Raw genomic sequence first — 22529 nt, 5'->3', positions numbered from 1 at the left:
CGCGGAGGGTCCTGACGACGGCCACCCAGAATGCAGCGCTACATCGCCTAACTATTTTCGACCCCCTCAGCAGGCGCAACTACCACGTGGATACTGGTGCGGAGGTTTCGGTTCTTCCCATACCCCGGTATCATCGACTTTTTCCACAACCGCTCAAACTGGCGGCAGCAAATTCCTCCTGCATAAACACATATGGGTATAGGCAAGTGGTTGTGAGTCTTGGTTTGCGTAGGACGTTTTCGTAGCGTTTCATCCTGGCGGATGTCAGCTTCCCCATACTAGGCGCAGACTTCTTGTGCCACTATGGGTTGCTGGTGGACTTGCAAAATAAGTCCTTTATAGATCCCACGACCAACCTTAATTTGTCGGGCCAAATGGCATCTCACCCAGACAATAACCTTTCCGTTCTTTTAGAAGACATTACTGACTCTCCTGTTCGGACACTTCTCCAAAAGTTCAGCCAGATTACTACCGAGTGTAGTCTCTCAAAACCAGTGAAGCACAATGTGCAGCACCACATTAACACTGCTGGTTCTCCGATCTTCTCGGAGGTGCGTCCTCTACTACCCCAGAAACTGGCTATTGCGCGGAAAGAATTTGAACAACTTGCAGGCACTCAAACAGCTGTTGGTCTTCCCCACTGCATATGGTCCCTAAGTCAAACAGCGAATGACACCCCTGTGGGGATTACAGAAGGCTAAATGCACAGATTGTTCCTGACCGATATCCAATCCCACTTATCGACGACTTTGCGCATCACCTCGCAAACTGCTGCATCTTTTCGACCTTGGATTTAACCAAGGCCTACCACCAAATCCCTGTAGCTCCAGAAGACATTCCAAAGACGGCAATATGCACACCCTTTGGACTCTTCGAGTCCACACGGATGGCTTTCGGATTGTGCCATGCGGCGCAAACCTTCACTCAGCGCTGCGAAACCTCGATTTCTGTTTCGTATACTTGGATGATGTTTTGGTCGCTTCGTCCACTGAGTCTGAGCATTTAGCCCATGTCGAGTGCATTTTTCAACGTCTCCTTGAGGCCGGTTTAGTCCTAAATGTTGAGAAATGCAAGTTCCTTCAAAAACAGGTGAGATTCCTCGGCCACTCCATCGTATGCCAAGGCGGTAAGAGTATGTTGGGAGTAATAAACCAGACGCCCTAAGTTTTGTGAGTGTAGAACGCGAACACTTAATTATGTCTCCTTGTGACTTGTTATATTTTAACGTCTTTCGTTTTCCTTTCATAATCCACCACCATTCACAAAGAAATCTCCTTCGATTTTCCGGGCAAATAGCTTGGAAGTCGAAGAAATTTAACTAAATTCACTTGATTTGTACAAATGCTGAATGAATATTAACCAACAGTTTATTGACATATTAAAAAGCAAATCTATTCCTGCCAGTTGATCATTTACTGCGTCATTTTAAAATTTGGAATTCCAAAAAATGAACCGCAAATTTTCAAATTACAATCGCGCTCTCGGAAAGTGCATTAGCATCTGAACCCCCGACAATTTCCCTTCGCCATGTACTGGACCATCCACCTGTCGCCGAGCGTAAAATCCGCACCCACAAGTCATGCACAAGTGGCAGCACTTGTTCAATTTCTTGAATGAAAATAGAGTTTACTCTCGTCTCATCTTCGGGTCCGTCTGCAAAGCGCTGCACAACGTTCGTGCCCGTCAAGTGGACTTCGGCTTGCGGCGGCGGTCCGTGCTCCGTTCGGCCGCGACTCGGCGATCAGTCGAATAAAAACAGTTATCGGGTTAGGAGTTGGGTCGTTGTCTGTCTGTTTGCAATCCTCCCAGAGAAGTGGAAAAGGAAGAAGAGGCCAAAGTGAATCGAAAAGGGTCGCCTCCCACGAACTAGTGTGTAAGCGAACGAATTGCAAGAGGTTTCCGCGTGTCGCAGAGCGGGAAAAGTGAAAAGCGAACGGTCGCGGACGAGATTGCGTGTGGAGCAATTTAACGAATGTTGGAGCGCAGGAGAGGCGAAGGAACGGCCGAGTCCGCGCTGAGTGATCGCGAGTGAGTGCCCACATCCGGCAGGGTCAGGAAAGCGAGGAGCGAGCCCCCCAGCTCCCGCAAGCGCCCCGCGCAGTGGACAGTGCGAGTCCAGAACTCAGAATTGTGTGTGAATGTTTCGGAAGCGGATATTGCCCAAAACGTCAAGTGAGCGGAAGTGAGTCGGAAACGGAGCGGAAGTGCAGTGTCAGGTGAATGACGAACGTCAGAAGGGTCAGCAGTCGAAGTGCCCCAAGTGCCTTTTAGTGGAGCCAGTGCCCTTGCGAGTCGAGGGAGTCGAGCCTGCAGGCGAAGAACTTGTTGCGTCGCTGCCCATTGGAACGAGGCGAGCCAGGCGTAGTCACAGCGCCGGGACGGCAGCATTCGAACGCAAGCGAATTATTTATAACTTCTGCGAGCATTCCCTTGTGGCGGCGCACTTGGAGGAAGGGACGGCTCGGACGCGGCTCCAAAGTCCGGAATCCTTCGCATAGGGGAGCGCTATCGCCCCGAGCCAGCGCCAGCGTAGCAGATCGCCGTCGTCGACATTGTCGCTGTCGTTGCGGCCCCGCTCGCTCCGCCCGCCCAATGCTCAGGTCTGGTCAACAAACTCGTTTTTAACCCATACGCTGGCACCGAGACACGTTCTCGCACACACATTTTAACCCACACGCCCGTACGCGCCCCAACACACGCGCCAGCCGTGGCCCAGCACTGCTCCACCGTCCCGTCTTGAGTTTATTGTGCGATCGCGCGCCGTGAGAGAGACTGCGGCAACTCCGGTCAGCCCGTGTGAGTGCCGTCTGAGTTGTTTCCCGATCGTTTCCTCGCCGTTTTATCTTTCCACGGTGATTTCAAAATATAGAGTTCTTGGCTGTGTCGCGCCGTGCGATCGCAGTCCCGCAGTTGTGTCCGCGCCATAGTGCCTTTGCTGGGCTGTCTTCCCATTGCGCCGCGGTCGTCGTCGTCGTCTCGATCAACGTCTCGAGTCTCTGGCGTTTTCTTGGTGTTCCCAATCGCGGTGCGCATGTGCAGCCAGTCACCTTCTTACGAAAACTCGCAAGTTCTCCAAGTGTATGCCGCGGCAGTGCGCACTCGTCGCAAGCCAGCCAGTCAGCGAAACTAGCCAGGAAGATTTGTGGCTGCGACGCCAGAAAAAACAGCATCAAGGAGACTCCCCCTCCGCCGCGGCCCGAAACGCAGCACCGGAAGCTGCGAAACCTGGAAGCAACTGGGAACGGAAGTAGCAGAGTCGCTGCCAGACGATAGTCCTTCGCGTTGTGTGTCCTCCGCGTCCGCCTTAATTGCTCATATCGCGCGCGAGTGTACAATTTGTCGAGTGAGCCTTCAGGAATAAAAGTGCCTTTGCCAGTGATACTGAATGTGCCTCGTGAACGAATCGGGTCTTTGGTCAAGTAGTCTCCGATTCGACCACGCTTCGAACAACCCCTTGGTGAATTCATATACGTTTTAACTCTCTGCCTACGTCGACGTAGAACACGGTCCGCTCATAGAAGCAGCGCCAATTATATTTGTTTTATCCTCAACGAGACAAGCAGCCACCGAAGCCATGGCAGTCAACAACAACAACAACGCAACCAGCCCCAACCTAAACAACAACACAGTCGTCGATCCGGACTCGATAAAGCAGGGAAATCTAGTCGTCCGCATCGACCAGGACTCAGATGACAACCTTCAGGCTCTGTTTGACTCAGTCCTGAAGCCGGGCGACACCAGTCGTCCGTTACAAGTGCCATTACGTATGCGTAAGCTACCAGACTCATTTTTCCATCCGCCAGCGTCCGGATCCAAGTCCTCGTCAGTGTCACACTCACGTGCCAACAGTACAGACTCGGCATTCAGCACAGGATCACAGACGGCGATCGGAAGCAGCGGAGCCACAGGAGTGACCTCTGCACAGCCACCCGTCTCGACGGTGGCCTCAATTGCAAATCGCGGCCTGGCAATCAGCCACTCCCGCGCCCACAGCAGTCCCGCTTCACTGCAACAGACCTACGCCGGACTAGGGGGCGGAAATACACAGAATAACAATGCCACGACGGGCACAACAAACGGACCACCCGGCGCAAATGCAACAGGTCAGACGAATCCAGTGGTTCAGCATATGAAGCAGCGATCATACGATGTGGTCAGTTCGATACAACTGCAGGCGGAACTCGGCGACTTGCCAGTTGGATGGGAGCAGGCTCGAACTCCAGAAGGACAGATCTATTATTTGAAGTGAGTACTCAAGGATTTCTAGTGACTTAAGGGTAGTGACCGGAGAAGGTTATAACGACTTTTGAGAGACTCATCATTCTTGAAGTCTCCATCGAAGCAGTTGGAACAATTTCATTGAGATTGGGTGCTCAGAAATTGGTACCCGAATAATAGTTTGAGGAGGAGCTTTTTTGCTTGTCTGTGGTCCACGTTAAAGTCGTTTCCCATGTAAAGTCGCAAAATAGTCAGTACATTCACGGCAGCCTAACAACATCCTTAGTTGAAAGAAAAAGGCAATCCCCATCGTCTTCATGAAATTTATTTGGTGTCATCTGAGAAAGCAGATGCTGTGATGAACAGCTGAACAGAAGATGGGGCAGAAGCAAGGATATATGGACTGAATCTGAAATAACGCTAGGTCAACGCATGACTGTATTTAAAAAAAAGTTTTCGAATTGCTTCAAACCAAATGGGAAAAGGGGGGTGGTTTTCCCAGGCCAGAGGCCATAATTTTCATCTCAGGGACCGGTTTCCTCTCTACAGCCTACGTGTAATACCGTCTACTATCAGTAGCCATTAAGATCTATTTTTGCACTTTATGGAGGGCGTGATCTACCAAATCATAAGTAACCTCTGTGATGGCGACACCACATCGGCTAAATTAACCATAAAAAGTTAACAGGGAGATAAAGAGATACTATGACGCAGAAGACGTTCCCAGTGGAATATTCATCAGAGCTATCCAATATGCCAAAAGTAAAGGCATGGGGGTAATAGCAGGATGTGATGTCAACGCTCACCACATATGATGAGAAAGTTACAATATCAATGCAAGAGGATCGAGACTACTCGAGTATCTAGTAGGAACCGATTTCCAGATCCTTAATTTGGATAATGAATCCACTTTCTTCAACGTGGTCAGACGAGAGGCCATCGACATCACGGTGGCATCTCCTGATATCGTGGCTCTGATCGGAGAGTGGAGAGTATCAAACGATATCACACTCTCGGATCACAGACGTACTGATTTCGTAATGGGCATGGATCCACCTCCACCCACTCCATTTCGGAATCCGCGGAAGACAGATTGGTTGATGTATAAAAAAGAATTGAGCGCCCGAGTCAAGATCCCTGGGAAGCGCATCAAATCCATTGCTGGAATTGAGAAGACAACCCAGATCATCACAACTAGCATGAGAGAAACTTTCGAAGAAAGCTGTCCACTCAAGATGCCAAAGAAGGGTAAAACAGGATGGTGGAGCTCGGATTTGGCAAAACAGAGCAAAACGACAAGGATGCTCCTCAATCGTGCACAGAAGTGTGATTCAGGCGCTAGCTGGAATCGTTATAAAGAGGCACAGAAGGCTCTAAAGAAGAGCATAAGATCGCCTAAATGATCATCATGGAGACGCTTTTGCGAAGAAACTAACTCTCTTGAAACAACCTCAAGGCTGAAGCGGATTCTGGTCAAAGAACGTGGCTAGAAACTGGGTTATTTACGTTTACAGAACGGGAGGTACACAGAAAGCGATGAAGAAACGGCAAACCATTTACTTGAAGTGCACTTCCCAGGCAACATCCAAAATGTAATCTCGGGGCCAACAGGTGCATACAGCCCTCAATCGAGAGACTGGAATCTGGAATGCAAAGTAGTATCACTGGAGCGAGTAAAATGGGCATTTAACTCGTTCCATAGATACAAGTCTGCAAGTCCGGATGGCATCATTCCTGCGCTAGTAATAGAGGGAATGGATGCCCTGGGTCTACATGTTCGGATTGTATCATATATCGTGTATGCTTATATTCCAATTAACTGGCGTGATGTGAAGGTGTTATTTGTTCCCAAACCAGGGAAACTCACCTACACAGACGCAAAAAGCTTCCGACCGATCAGTATAACGTCCTTTCTGCTAAAAGGACTAGAAAGACTAGTAGATCGGTTCATAAGGGATACACACATTCCTAAGTGGCCACTTCACCATAGGCAACACGCCTACCAGAAAGGCAAATCCACGGAGACAGCACTTGATGAACTTACGGTAAAAATTGAAAAGTCGATGTTCGAAAAAGAATACGCCTTAGGCGCATTCATGGACATCGAAGGTACCTTCAATTATACCTTATTCGCGCCAATTTGTGATGCGGCAAGACAGCATGGAATCGAACCGCTGCTAATCAGTTGGATCCTTCACATGCTAGAGTGGTCTATTGAAGCAGGATGTCTCAGGGCTGCTCACATGGAGAGGTTCTCTCTCCACTGTTATGGCTCTTGGTAATGGATACCCTGCTGTGGCTCCTGGAGGAAAAAAAAAGTCTTCGCGCAAGCATTTGCGGACGACCTAGCCGTAATAATTACCGGCAAGGTTGCGGACACAGTATGTGACCGCTTGAATGCAACTCTGCATGAAACCCACAACTGGTGCCTCCGTAATTGACTCACGGTGAACGCTAGGAAGACTGGACTAGTTATGTTCACTAGGAACGTCAGGTGGGGCAGCTATACGCTACCCACCTTAGCAGGGGCGGAAATCCAGCTGGCACAAACAGTCAAGTACTTAGGAGTACATTTCGACCCCAGGTTAACGTGGAAGCATCATATCCAGGAACAATATCAGAAATCCTGCAGATTGCCCTGGTGCTGTAGGAATGCGATAGGTAAGACCTGGGGACTTTCACCAAAACGGATATACTGGATATATACATCCATAATAAAACCCATTTTGATGTATGCATGCATCGTCTGGTGGCCAAGACTGAACTTTGCTAACAGTAGGAAGCTGCTAACGATTCAGAGACTTGGTTGCCTAAGTATTACTGGAGTAATGAGTACTACACCAACTGCGGCACTTGAAGCTATCCTAAATTTACCCCCCATACACTTGGAGGTAAATCGGAAAGCAGCCAACGACGTTTATAGGCTCGATACCAGTGGGGCGTGGAAAGGCGGCCAATCCACGGTCATGCGTCTATCTGAAAATTTTTTGAAAAACATCCTGTAGCCCCGATGTCGACCGATCATATGGTTTTCAGATTTGTCTTTGAAGAGACATACACTGTTGTAATTATTGAAAGAGAAGAATGGTCGACAAATGGCGATGAGTCTTTTCAGACTACAGACTTGATAATCTTCACCGACGGGTCAGTCATGGAGGGTGGATCGGGCGCATTGGTGTTCTCGGAGAATCCGATTATAGAACTGGCCCGACCCCGGAAAAATGATGACCATATTCCAGGCGGAGATGTATTTCATTTCATTGGCAGCAGAAGAATGTCTGCGACAGAAATGGAGGGGTCGCACCATTCGAATCTGTTCCGACAGTAAGGCGGCATTAACAGCACTAAATGGCAACAACATATCAAGCCAGTTGGTATGGAGTTGTCATCAGGTGCTGCTGGAACTTTGCCGACTGAACGAAACATTCTTGATGTGGGTGCCGGGGCACTCGAACATCGCTGGTAATGAGGAAGCTGACAGACTGGCTCGCCGAGGGTCTGGATTCACAATGGTGGGGCCAGAACCAGCTCTTGGAATCCAACCAGACCATCTACTCTGAAGGGTAAAATTGCAAGGATTCACGCAGTCGAGTGGATAAATTTGGACTCTTGGCGGCAGCCGAAAATCCTTGCGAAAGAGCCTAGGGCCACTAGAGCGACATTTTTGTTGTCCCTTCAGAAGTGGGACATGAAAACCCTAGTAGGGCTTTTAACGGGACACTGCTCCTTAAACTACCGTATGGACCATAGGGTAGTGGTTTCCGCTATGTGCATCCAATGTTAGGAGGAGGAGGAGGAGACGGCCCTGCACTTTTTATGCAGCTGCCCGGCATCCTCAGATCTCAGACGAAGATACCTTGGCAAGGTTTTCTTCAATGAAGAATCTGCACACTGTCTGTCTCTGGAGAATAATGTTCTCAGATTTGCTAAAGCCTGCGAACGCCGTGGGCGAAAAGCCATTGAATAGGCGATTTACGGGGATAGTACAATGGGCCTAACAGTGGTCCAAGTGCTCGGAGCTGCGGCTCCCCCCAGTAAGCGAAACTAAACCCCTTTGAATCCTCGCCTTTGAGGCTGCAAAGTTTCAGATTCAAATTTAAAGTTGCATTCAATTTGCCTACGCTTATTTGTCCAGATGTTTCCCCGGGAATGAATCCAATACTAAAAGGAAGCACAATACTGTGTGAGACCCTGTAAGTTGTCAGGAGTCTGTGTAGTTTTCAAACTGCGACTATCCAGCCAGAGAGGAAGATATCAATTGCAATGCATGCGTCAGACCTGCTGAGTGGCATATTTGGTGCACTACATTCATTCATCACCATTGGGCTGCATAGGGAGGTTTTTTGTGTTTCATTTGTAAATGCTCCCCACTCGATGACGGCAAAGAGAAAGTAATCTTCTATTTTTTCTTCTTTCTCAATGACAATATTTTGAAAGGGTTGAGCTGAGGGAATATTCGAGTTATCCCCTCTGTTGCTGCCATATCCATTGATCAGAGTGATCGGAGTGCAGCAAGAGCTCCGATAACAAGCTTATTCTTGAGTGACTTTGGGGTTTTACCGCCTGTCTCCGTCGTATCATCAGTGTATTCTGGCCTGAGGAAATATCGATGGATGATCTAAGTCGGCGTACGGAATAGTTACGGGTAGATATGTTGATTAGGAGGCATAAGTGACAGTGGATAGGTCACACTTTGAGAAAGGGTGATGAATGCATTGCTGATTATACTATGCACTTGACTGCTACGAGAACCCACTTTTCCAGGGTGAGCCGCCCTAGAATCTCATGGCACAGAACAGTAGAGGAGGATATTCCGTTTCGTTTTTTTTTTTGGCTCTAGGGTTTCCTGCTCAATGGAAATAGTCGAAACCTTGGAACCCGGAGTGAAAATTATGCGGGCCCCTCTACGATTCCGAAATCAATCTAATTTAGTTCGACTGTTTATTCCCACGACTCCTGAGAAAACCCCAGGTCTGGAGGAAATTACATTTTTCTCCCTTACTTTTAATGGGCCTGTAAACAACGTATTTAGTGAAAGCTCCTTTATCTGCGTTCGTGTCTTATGAACCAATCTTGGCAAGTGAGTTCCCCTCAGTGCGAAATACGTGACTAGATCATCAAAGACGCTTCTCTGGTAATTTTCACGATTGGTTGCGGATATCCTTATTTTGGATGCGATCATGGCATGTTACGACATTGATCCAACGCAAAATTTTCGTCTCCATTATCGCGAGGCGTTGTTCATTGTTCTTCATAGTCCGCCAGTACTTAGAACCATAGGGGGCGACAGGGCAGACGACACTACGATTGATACATTGATCACAAAGAACGCCAGTGGTGGAACGTCTCTTCATAAAGATACGTGAAGCAATTTCATAACTCAACTCACTATTAGCTGATAACACTCATCCAATATGTTTAAATCGCTCAGTTCTGGCCAGGTCCTTGCCATTGACAGGGAAAGTGCCTTTTTCATTAGGATCCGTGAATTATGCCTCGTTTGAGGGATTATTTTTTAACTGACTTTTAGTAAGGACCCGAATTTCTATACTTTAAACTTCATCTTCCCGAGCCCGAAGCCTATCCCACAAGCAGATGCTCTGGCCCAGGAATGAAATGACGCGCTTTATTTTGAAATTATACAATCGATAAAATAACCGGTCATTATCCTCTACGTAAACACCTGCCCATATATACCGGAAACCCAGCATGAAAACTTTGCAATAAAGAGGAGGACACTAGCTTTCATATCATAAAAGTGTCCAGTACTTGTGCGGCAGTGGTATACTATCTGGGGAATAACAAATCCAGAAAAAGCACTTGACCAGGTGGACCTAGTGAGTGGACGTCTGAGCTTCGGAGGATTCTGCTCTCGAATGCGGCCAAGAGTTCGCAAATTGTGTTGATAAAAGACGATCTTTTTCTTTTTTAAATGAGGACAATTATTCTTGATTTCTTCGCTCAACTGGTGCAATAACGGCACACAATATTGTCCAGTTATTATTTTTCTGTTTTCCAAGTAATCAGTATAGATGATTCCGCCTGCATCCCAGAAAACTGTGTCCATAATCTTGGCGATCGATTTCATCACCCTTGACTTCTTCGGAGCTTTTTTGTCCTTGAAATCCTCGGTTGGCTGTCTCTTTGTGTTTGGAGTTATACTACAGTGACCACTTTTGGCCATTCGCCAGGACAACAGTTACGTCCTGGTAGTTATCCTAAGACACGGATCGATTTGGTGACCACAATCAGAGCTCCGCTTTGACAACCCCAACGGTACCAGTTTATACTAAGCGCAGGCTCAGCCTGCACCCAACAAAGGAGTGCGGAACCCAAGTTGTACATCTCAATTCCATGCTTGAGACCACAAGGAGCTTTGCCCGCGATCGTGGACATAACCACACTCCCATGAAGCTCTCACTAGGGGCCACTAGAGTGCAGGTTGGTGTTCTCAGGTCGAGAATACATGCCCCGCGAATTCTCCAGAGACATATGAGCTCGGCTAACTTGGTTCCCATGGCCGAAGCCCCTTCAGATGTGCATACTCAGGTTTGATCGCCCAAGGCCTTGGAGAATTTGCCGCCTGCATCGCTACCAGCAAGAAAATATAAATACGGCGTTTCCCGGTTTTTTGTTTAGGAATTGAGGAACACAAAAGTGGGAGAAAGTTTCTTCGTAGCTGGTCCGGTCCGTTATCACAACCACGTCGTGTTTGAGATTATATATAAAAAGATCCAATACCATCTGTAACCACTTTCGGTCACGGTGGTTCCAGGGCAGAGGAAAGACAGCGGCTGATGAGTTGCCTCTGGATAGGACGCAACCGTTAATCGTCGTTTTCCGTAGGTTAGGTTTGTACAATTCCTGTTTGGAGGCAGGTGGTGCTGCGATGGAAGTGGTAGGGATTACCATAGACTTTTTGGAAGCTAATATTCTCTATGTAGTGCTACATATATGTGAACTTTACGTGGGAAACTACTGCCAATGTTAGCCGAAAACTTGAAGCCTTCGTCAACATCTACTCCCACTCGGTTGTCGGGGAATTTTGGCTCGACACAATCTCAAAAAACAATGTGGTGTGATCAGATATCTGTAGACGTGTTGATCGGAAGGTTCAAGTGCCAGCGGATAGGTCATATTTTAAGAAAAGGTGATAATTCTATTGGTATTGTATTCGCCTTAGAAATACTTGACGTTAAGAATTAGTGGGGGGTGCAGACTTCTTAAAAAGCCCTGACAGTAGTGGGAATACATTTCTATATATTTTCGACGCATAATGCCCTATAAAGGGGACAATAGTAACCATAAATAATTAGCATTTTTATCATTTTGAACGCCTTTAACTATCCTTAAATGCCTCGAAGCAGTCTTGGAAGCAAAGCTACTATAAATTGGGATTCCCATTTTGACTGTATAATTAACAAAGGCAAATATACACTTTTCGCCACAAAATGGTTCGTAGGTAAATCCGGCGCATCAATCAGACCCACCCTTCTCCACTGTTCTACACCACGTAGTTTTAGGACGGGCAACTGGCCAGAGAACCGACGAAATTCCTTATTTGATAACAGTGATCACCACTTACCTTGTACTACTCTCATACAGCAGCGTAGAAAGATCCCAACTAGATGTTGGTGTTGAGCTAGTTGTATTTGCAGATTTTGGACAAAAGATCGAAAGCGGATTCAGCGCTTTTAATACATCATTTCCTTCCACTCATTGGAAAAGATACAATATCAGATTCACATCGTGGATGAGTGGAAGTATCAACTCTGTAGAGATTGCAGGAGCGTGACGGAAAGGTTCCGAAGAAGACAGTCAAGACTCACGGCTTTCGTCCATTTGATTGTGTTGACAGGAAAGATAATTTTGTTTTTGCTTGGAAGGGCGGTCGATTGTAGTTTGCCAGTTCATCCACAAAAGATGGAACTTAATCAGATGCTATGAAATTTTGAATCGTGGTGAAGTGTTTCTTCCATCTCTCGAGTTGCTCATCATGGAGTATGAGAAACCTACAGTTAACGTCTTTCGCAGGGTCATCGAAAAGCTTACGACCACCTATAGGCTCTTTTGTGATGCGATAGCGAAATCGTTATTATTTCTGGCATTTTCTGCTCGCCTTACGAAGGCAGTGGTGGGATTATTTTCGTCACCCCGCTCACAACAACATTATATTTCTCGCAACTTTTTAACGGAGCTCCAACGCGTCGTGGTCACCCCGCTCATAGGGATCAATAAAGCTTTCGGCTCCTAACGTTCATCGATACGCCTACACGTTTATGTGGTCAACCAGTGTTTGAGTGTCCTGTTGGGATGTGGCCAACATCTTCATCCACTCTACAAAGGCGCTTTGAATTTCGGTCAAGTGCTACTCAATATTCTCGGCAGGTTGGTGTCTTTCGAGGCCGATGGCAGTGCTTTTTTTTGTTACACACATTGAGAAGACCACTCATAAATCTACTGCTGATCGCGATATAATCGACCTGATTAGACGTTTGTTGCAGGCACTGTATCTGAACAGTATGTTACCGATGACGAGGGGGTGAAAGTTTCAGAAGTCTACAAATCTTTCGCCGCTGTTACTACGTTAGAGCCTACCTTGACATTCAGATCACCCACCAACATCGTAATGTCACTTTAAGGAAGTTTGTCAAGAAACTTCTCTGTTGGTGCGTAGTATTGTACAATTGTCATACTTCTTAACCTGAATTGGAACCTCAAAGTCAAGAATTTGTCAAAAACCGATCATGAGAGGGCTCCCTACAAGTGCCCGCAGTAGCAGTCCGACACGGGATTCGCGTCTGCTCCTAATAGGGTTTCTAGAGAGTACAAAAATGCAGTACCGCAAAAGGAAGCCAAGGGGAGCCTCTTAAGAGTCCGCTTAGGCTCAGGATATCCAGCTAATATCGTCGAAAGAAGAATTTAATCCCTATTCGAGGGTACCAAGCACAAAGAACTCAGTACTCAATTTTTTTCAAAAAATCCTGTATACGTTTGAAGATAGAGTGATCCTGTGTTTGTCGTTCTTTGTTAATCTATGACCCATCTACTGCCAATTCCGTCATTTAACCAATCAATGCCTACAGACTCTGGTTTGCATGCCGTCGTAGCTCTTGGTTTCGATTGATTTAGACTAGACACTACGGAAAAAGGTGCAGATGAAGATTTGGAGCTTTCCAATAAAAGTGGCCATCAGTTCTTGACATATTAATGAAGTATAAGCTGGTTCCATGGCACTTTATAACCCAGAAAAAAACTAATTTCTCTGCACATTGTTATTGATACCGCTCTTAATATCTAAGGTACATTGCACCTGAATCTCAATAATGGTGTCTCATAGCTCCCACCAAATGTGTTCTTTGTGGTTTTTCACTGAGTCGTTCCATATTTGCGGACCCGCTGTACACTGTGTATGGTGCACGCGTACATAGTTGCGAAATTACCTTATCAGCGGAACAGATGTCTGATAAAGGGAGTGAAAAGACAATAATGGTTGCGAGGTAATTGTTGCCATAGTCTGGGTAGATAACTTCAATCAAACAGAGAATTTAGTCCAAACTAGAAAGGTCTGTCTCCCCAAGAAAATAAGTCCAAATTGATAAATTGATTGCCAAGAGAATGAGCGAAAATTGAGCTGGAGCTCTGAGTGCATTACCCTCCTCACTGAATACTTTGTACATTAACCTGTTCACCGGTCGACTCCCTTCTTCCGTCAATATTTACCGTGCACATAACTCCCAGAGAAGTGTCCATTGAACACTTCCCTCTGTCGCTTGTTGCACTTTGAATTCTTTTGTGACTGCACTGAAGTATCACCTCCAGTGCAATGTGGTAATTCACTGAGTTATGTGCTTTGTTCTCCTAATTCTGTTGCTTTGCTCTTACATGCACTTGGGTAATCTGTACCGCTTTCTTCCAAACCTTGATGCATTCCTCGTTTTCGGCTCCATCTCAAGCAGAAAAGTTTGCCATCTTATCTTTGGGATAACAGCATGGGCATTGATGTGCAGACGGGGCTGTGACACTGCACTGTTCCAGTGAGGAATGCACCAATGTCTGCTCCAAACCAACGGCATTTGTATGTTGGGTTTTGAGCAACTTTTGGAGCAACCCATCTTTGTAATCAGCTATGCAAACAACAGTACTCATGAGCTGAGGAAGATGTACGTGCGCTTGGTCGTTTGTAAGGCTTGAAATAGGCAACAATGGATGCATAGAATGAAGAAAACTTGAATGTATGATAGTCGACAGTGGCGTACAATGGATTTAATAAAATTTGGGCTGATTTTTCTTGAAGTGAAAAATGGAGAGAAGTTAACAGAATCTTGAGGAGCATATCGACTTTTTGCAACCTCGAATAGGCGGTTTATATTCAGTCATTAGAGCTGGAAATTTTAACCGAGTTTAGTACTTCCGCTAGCTTCTGAAGAGAATAGCCTGGCATGTACATGAAGATAGCATAATAAGCCAACACACTTACAGCGTCATGGATGCTCAGATATTGCTTCCCCGTGGAAGTGGTCGACGATCTAGTGTCCCTACATTGCACTCAGCTTGAAATCAACGGCAAAAAACATAGGAAGACTGTTTCTAGAGTTGAATATTGTCCACAAGTGACAACCTATAATGTCTTTGTCCATAGATATCGACCAGCCTAGGGCCTAGGAGCCTAGCCCCCCCCCATGTGCACTTAGAGGATGCTCATGGACACGGCGGATCACCTCAGTCATCAGCTCCTCCGAAATCCAAAGCTTCCAAGTCTGTTTTTCCTGCAGCTCATCTTCCATCCATTCCTCATCCATCGTACACCTGCAGATCCGGGAGTTTGTTGGAATTCTCCCTAATACGCTCGATCAGTTGCAAATAGTCCGCAGACCGAAAATGTGGTGAATCGAAATCCACGTTTGCATTGCTCTCACTTCTCTCCAAAGCATCCACCTCCGCTGGTGAATACATTCAAGATAAAGACTCCGGAACCAGATGTTGTGATCCCTTCCTGTGGTTAATGATGAACGAGAATCCTTGAAGCTTCAATGCCCATCTGGCCAGTCTGCCGTGAAGGTCGGACTGGTTCATCAGACATTTGAGCAAAGCGTGGTTAGTTACCACTTCGAATGTTGTGCCTTCAATATACGCTCGGAATTTGCGCACTGCCTTCACCGCTGTCAGACATTCCTGCTCAATGACAGTGTAATTCCGCTGACATATACGCTATAGGAAATTCATCTCCTTCCTCTGTCTTCTGCATCAGCACTGTTCCTATGCCATGTTGACTTGCGTCACAATGTGTGGCGAAAGACTTGGGGGAAGTCGGGGCTATGCAGGACTGGAGCCGAAGAGAGACTCGTTTTCAGAGCGTCGAAGCCCGAGATGGCTTCCTCGGACCAGCAAAACTGAGGCTTCTTCTGTTCTTCGGGCGCGAAAAATCTTTGATGGCGTCCACATTGTCGGGATCGGTATAAATCGTCCCGATACCGATGATGTGCCTTCATAAAAAACTTGCTCTTCCGGATGTTCAACATCAAGCCAGCGCGTCTCATACAGAGAGCCACTTCGCTTAAGAGCAGCAAATGTTGGTCGAAGGTCTCTGTGATGAGTAACAAGTCATTGCCCAAGAATTAGAAGTCCTAACTTTATTCATTATCCCACAAGAAATTTTCCCGTGATACCACCAAGATACTTCCTCCAGGGGACAACGACAAATCAAGCGGCTTTTAGAGGCCTACTTCAGTTCCTTATAGCAACAGGTAACCTTCGGCAAATCTTTTTAGTAGGAGACACTTCAGATGAGTTCCTTGTGGATTCAGGCTTTTTTTTTGGAGTAGGGTAGGTGAATGCTTTTACGCACAGATTGTTGGACTCCGGTAACAGTACGCTGTCGGACTTGCAACTAAACATTTCCCTGTCATCAGAGAATTAGTTTGGAACCGTTTGACACATTACTTCGGGCTAGTCCCCCCTCCACTCTCCTGGCTTTGGGAGCCTTCAAGTCAGGGAGTCCCTTTCATGAACGGGAGGGGAGGGGAGGAAGGGAGTGGATTAAGGCTTGATCACCCTCCCTGAGTACATGAAGACGAAATAAATGAAACTTCTGGCTAAAAGGCATCCTGGTTGATCAAGCTTTTTACGATTTCCCTACCTCAGAACTTTAATCTTTATCCTGGAAGCCAACGGGAGAGGACTAAAAGGCCGGGCGAAACAATGATGGCTTCATACGCTAGATGATGATTTGAGAGCTTCGTGACCCGATTGAAATCAGGCTTTTTACCCAGCAAAATGGCGCAATTACTCAAAACGAGTTGACTCCGCTTCTGAGCAGAACAAAGGCTAAAGAAGAAGAACAAGAAAAATTTCAAAGCTTTACCCAAAAAGAAATTCTAACTGAAAAATTGCTTATTTTATTAAGATACCAAACCACTACTTAGAAAGATTCCCTTCAAAATTACATTTTTACTTCACGATACATCTCCGATTTCCTCTGCCATTAACTAACAAATACCGTAAAATCGTTAACTGATTTATTTAGTTAGACAGTTAGCATTAGCAACGGGAGGGGCGCCCGAAAATTGTCATAGTTAATGCAATTAGCACTAGCGTGATTTATTAATAAAAGATGGATTACAATAAATTGTGCTTGCAGATATCGGCCAAACGTGAATGAGGCATGATCGCATCGAAGAGGGAGTATGCTGCATGTCTGGATCTATATATTCAGTTCCACCATGTCCCCCGGAGGAGAGTTCTGATTTTTAACACTTTTTCCCAATTTTACGTCTCTTTTTTCAAATTGTAGTCGCAATCATTCCCAGTTGTGCAAAAGAGTTGGCCGCTTATTGGTATACAGCGGGTTCGTCAAATCGTTGGCGATCATTGTTTTCATCGGCGTGTAAACAAGTTCGTTGGGGTAATCGTTATTGGATGAAATACTACCGATGGGATTGTAACTAAATACAGGCATACCTCGAGTTAGAGAACTTAAAATTCATAAATTCCACTTAACACTTGAAGAACTGAGCAGCACTCCTTGACTTAAGCCATTTTTACTTCAACTTACGACGCATTTTCCAACACTCTCAATTTGCTTCTTTATTTGACTTGCATCATTTTTAAGCATATATCATTTTTGGAGCCAATTAGTATCCTAAGTTCAGGTATTTCTGTACTCGATTGAGTTGCTTGAACCCCAGATCTCCTAGGATGACCACATTGGTGAGAGCCATTTACCGAGTCCCAGTCGAGGACAAGGCAAAAATTCGCTGTTGTCGTGTTCCCAAAAGAAAGCCATTCCGACTAAAATAGATACTGCTCCCATGTAGGATCGTTTGTTCATTTTTCGGTCCTCGCTGTCTGTATCCAACTCGTGAATCCTGAGGCCTGTTGTTGATGCCGTCCCTTGGAACTAGCTTGAGACTCGCCTGCCACTAACCAGGGGGCTTCCTTGTAGTTGCTATTCCATTGGCGAAGCACGCTCACATCGTGCTCAATGTTGGGCCGCGAGGCTTGGGCGAGATAAGTACGAAAGATTCGGGCTCTTCACGTCGGCGGCTTTACCACTCACTATTGTTGAGTATGTTATAGTCGCTTATCACAAATTTGTTTAGTAGAACCCCTATGTAGCATGTGTAAGTCATCCTTGCTTCGAGAACTCGATTCCGAGGTAGAACATGTCATATCCTACGTCATTGATTTTTCAACAGATTCCTAGAAGCAACTATAAAGTCGTACAAATATAGGACCAGGGAAGCTTTTTCTTCATCGGTCGGTGTAAATCCTAAAGTCTGATTCATTCTACCATGCTATTTACCTCTTCTTTGGCACAGCTCTTAAATAGCCTTGACAAGCCTGCAGACGGATTTACCACGGATTAGAACGCTTTGGTGCCCACTCTGCTGTCTCCTTCTTCTTCCACGAGTTTCACGAGCAACTCTTCGAGGAATTTAGGCGTTTCCATATATATATACGGTGACGAAGTTCTCAAATGCCGATATACCAGACTTTACAGATAGAGCCTTTATTTTCTTCCCTGTTTTAGTTTGGACTGAGCTCTTAAGCTCAACAAAATTTATGGTTGGTCCAGATTTCCTTTCTAGAGAGAGCACTATGCAATCGTCCTTAAATGCCATGCGGTATCTAGCTCCGGCTTTCGAGCTACTTTAATTGAAGGGCCAATGGAAGTAAGGTAGAAAAGCTGGAGCACTCCTTGAGGCGTGCTTGAACGAGGGGAAAATAGTGAACTTGAACTTGAAGTCAGATACGCAAATGATCACGCTTTGATTTGCCAGTGGCAAAAATTGAGGTGACCTAGTTATTAGGGGAAGTGACTCTCGAAGATAAAATACATCTCCGTGCCTACCAGGACTATTCTGAGGTCACTGTCCATGACCAATGTTTGTCCTTTAATGAACATCACCTGGTGGTCTTTTTCATGATTTTGGCGACCGACATTAGATTGGTTCTCGGGTCTGGGACAAAAAGTACATTCCACCCCGTTCTTTTCTCCTTTTCATACTCGAAGGTAGCAATCTCGATGTTTCCTTGTTTCAACGTAGGTAGTGGCGTTGCTACTGAGCTAGAATTCCTTGTTCTTGCATAAATATGACGTTGATCTGCTAATGAGATACCATTGCTGTGCGTTGTTTTTGCTTGTTACCAGGAAGGAGCGGCCCAAACATAACTAGTCTTTTCAACTTGCTCTCTCTTTTTCGTCTAGCATTTAGCGTCCTTGTGCTTTGGATTGGCGCAGGTTTTCCAAACTTTGCCACTTGCTGACCTTATCTTCCTTAGAGACAAAAAATTGCTAGATTCATTAAAGAGGGCTCAACTGAAATTTGACCAGTTGCTTTGTTTCGAATTTTTTGGCTGTCGTCAGGGATTTTGTGGCACATCGGAAATTGCGGAAGCTATATGAGATGTAAGGTGAGAGTGTATGTTGACATCCACTCGAGAGATGGCTTTTCGAGTGGAATCTTTTGACACTTGACAGTTTTTTGGACATGCTATCATCTGATATATATTCGGCTCGACAAGACTTATCGATAACATTAGGTCACCTTACGATTCGAAGTTGCCTACTTGTCCAGAGCTATTTGACTTCTATCTTTTGAACCACCGTTTCTCCGTAAACGTATCCTCCCCCTGCCATCTTCGAAATGACGGGCTCCACTTGTATTTGCTAGGCGTCGTAATTATCCTTCACAAACAACAAATTTTCAGTTACAGGCACTTTTACGGGCAGGTGTCGCGTGTTTTTGCTGCTGCAATTTTCCGCTTTTCGACAGTGCAGAGGGTGGGCAGGTCCAAACGAAGTGACGGTCAACTTTATTCTATGAATTTTTTGGAGAACCTTATAAATTTGTGCGGCGTTGCTTTTCAAGAAAGCGTTACTTGTCGAAATCAAACATGCCTAAAAAATTATGCAAGTATCGACTGATAATACGAGGATTATGTGATATCCAAGCTTTCTATTTCTTGGATGTTAAGTTTTTCCGTAAGAGACTTATATATATGGTGGCAATGTCATCACCAATAACCAAAGAAGCATCAGTATTAAGTGGTACTGTTGTTCTGAGGTGGCGTCGAAGAAGACAGGCAGCAACCCTGTTGGCCAGACCAAAACCAAGTGACCGAGGAGAACCTCCACGTGGTGGCACCGGGAAATGCTGTTCCCACTTTGGCTTGCTGGTCGTGATGTAATATGCGAATGCTCCAAGGCTTAATAAGGGCTATCAGATCCGAGTTTGCACGGGAACTCTTCTGAAGTGGCTTCGGTCACGAAACCTTATCAGGGGTATACTGGTAGCATGGAAACCGAGATAGCCCTCTGAATTTACATTTTCCAGGAGAGTTCCTGGTTCATGTACTTTCAGCCCAGTTATAGCAGTTGGCCTTCTAGTGGGAGTTTCATGGGGATTGTGGTAGCATCCAAGCGGACAAGAGACCTTCGAGCCTGAAACCTGGTGTTGCGTTTCAACACGGGTGCCGCATTCCAAAATTCGGTAGAGATTGGGTAGCTCTTGCAATCACTAGTATGAATGCTGAGCCATAACTCAGTATAGGCTAGTATCATTTTTTCATGATTGATTCTTGTTTCTTCATTCTATTTTTGGACAAATTGCTCGATATCATTTTTGTTATCAGATGCTAGGAAAACATCATCTACATAAAGTAGTGTATAGGGCGCTGGACGTTGAATCTCCCGTGTGACGGTGTCCATAACAAGAACAAGGAGGAGTGGTGAGAGGGTGCTTCCTTGATGAACACAAACAGACACGCCCGCCATACTTCGAACTTTACTTTTCGGATCGTGATAGAGCAATTGAACCCAGCGCACGAGTTCTTCTGGCACTAAGTGTTGTCGTAGGGCATACCAGATGAGTTCGTGTGGCACACGGTCAAACGCTTTCTCTAGATCCAAAAATGCAATGTAAAGAGGGCGATGCTTCTCACGGTGTTTCTCCATGAGTAACCGCGCAGCGTGTATTGCGTCAGTAGTTCCGCAGTTTTTGACAAATCCGTCTTGATTGACGGTTATTTCAACGATTTCGCGAATACGGTTGTCAAGAATGCATTCAAAAATCTTCATGGTATGGCAAAGTAACCGGATCGGATGGTAATTTGAATATTCTGCTGGACTACCTTTCTTTTTCCATATTGGAAGTTTGGTATCTTCTTGCCAGTCAGATGGTGTTCTTCCTTCCTGAATAACTCGATTAAAGAATTCACTGAGCCACAGTGTTCGGTCCCAGCTGTTCGTTTTCCAGAGCTCAGATGCGGTCACCTGTTACCGTCTGCCTTTTTACCTACATGACCATTAAGGTCGCCGGCAATGATGATATTGTCGTCAGCAGGCACGTGACAAGTCTTTTCATTCATTCAGAAGTTGCCAAAAGGCATCTTTCTCGGCATCAGGTCGACCTGTTTGTGGTACGTACGCAGCGAAGAAGTGAATAGTACGATCAGCTGATATAATGGTGAGCTTCATCAGCCAATCATCAAATCGTTCGACTACTTTAATGGCATTACGGAAACTCTCTGAGATGGCAATGACAACACCGTATTGAGTGTGTGCGCTACCAAAATAGAGAAGTTTATAGCCATTTTTACCGCGTTCGTGTTCAATGTCGCAGCTTTTGGCACCAGACCATCTTGCGAGTTTCTCGGTCTTTCCAGTTAGGGTGCCAACATTGAGCGTGAAGACACGTATTTGTTTCGTTCGGACTAACTTGCTTACGTCCTGACGCCGTCCATGCGTCAAGAACCCTTGCCCATTTCTCGACAGGACCGGGAGCCGTCCTGCCACGTCGACTGAGGTGGACGCCCTACCATTTCTCCGAGGCTTGTGACTCAATCCGATCATCATGTTTGTAACGACATTGTATGTATTTTCTTGGTCGGCTTGTTGTAGGACCTGTCAAGAGAAGAATTCGTCAAAGAATTGTTCACCTCCTACAAGAGGATAGACGAGTTGTGGATAAAATCCAGCTCAATAGGTTGCGGTAGGCTGGCCATTTAATCCGTATGGGTGAGGATGATCCAGCCTGGAAAGTCTATAAGGACAATATCTATGGTAGTGTACGTGGCTGATATTGTCTGAGATGACGCGAAGGCAGACAGCTTTTAGGAATATCGAATTGGTGGACTCCCCAAAATTTCATTATTTCTTTAATTAGCCCCGATTTTTACCATCACTCTTTACTCATTTGCTGAAACCATGAACGGGAAGGAGAGGCAGTCAGTTGGGTAATTTGCATTCACTCGGAATTCGACATGGAATTTCTACTAGAAAATCGCCAACCAAACTTCGTTTTTGGGTATTCCATCTTGACCTTTCTCTGCAGACAATAAATCTGATTCCTCTCAAAAACAAATAGATGAAAGTAAAAATTGATTTAAGTGACATATCATGGAATGAATACACTAGACAGTAAGTTACTGCGCCATCAAGGCGAGGTCTTTAACACCAAAACAAATAAACAAACAACGCTTTCCCCAACCTGTAATCTCGAGCTACGCCATTGACCGATACCGCGCTGTTGACGCTACTTCCAGATGACTACATGCTCGAATGCGGCTGACGTCCCATTCAGTACGGCCCGATCCCATAGAATTTGTCCAGGTGATGATGCAGGTACTGAATTATGCCCAGCTCGCAGCACTTGTGGCAACAACGAACCCATAAAAAGAAGTCTGTGGATGGATGGTTTATATTCTTCAACTTCTTCAGTTTTTTCCACTGTGTCATTGAAGGAGCAGGCATTGAAGAAACCCGAGAAGAAGAAAGAATGAAGTAAGAATCACAGCGAGAAGCAGCC

General features: G+C 45.7%; 1 protein-coding gene across 3 annotated transcripts in view; it reads left to right on the top strand.

Annotated features, from left to right (window-relative positions):
• The first annotated feature begins 1734 nt into the window (after positions 1-1734).
• LOC119647700 (transcriptional coactivator yorkie) overlaps positions 1735-22529 on the top strand; it is a 243851-nt gene continuing 223056 nt past the window's right edge. For 2 of the 3 annotated variants that reach the window (XM_038048800.1, XM_038048792.1), the window contains exon 1: positions 1735-4245. In XM_038048800.1, the coding sequence (XP_037904728.1) occupies positions 3575-4245 (671 nt within the window). In that variant the 5' untranslated portion in view covers positions 1735-3574. The remainder of the gene's footprint in view (positions 4246-22529) is intronic. The other variant, XM_038048785.1, reaches the window with a different exon arrangement.

Source organism: Hermetia illucens, chromosome 1 (assembly GCF_905115235.1).
Source record: "Hermetia illucens chromosome 1, iHerIll2.2.curated.20191125, whole genome shotgun sequence".
In the NCBI taxonomy this organism is placed as follows: Eukaryota; Metazoa; Arthropoda; class Insecta; order Diptera; family Stratiomyidae; genus Hermetia; species Hermetia illucens.
This window is presented reverse-complemented; position numbering and strand designations above follow the sequence as displayed.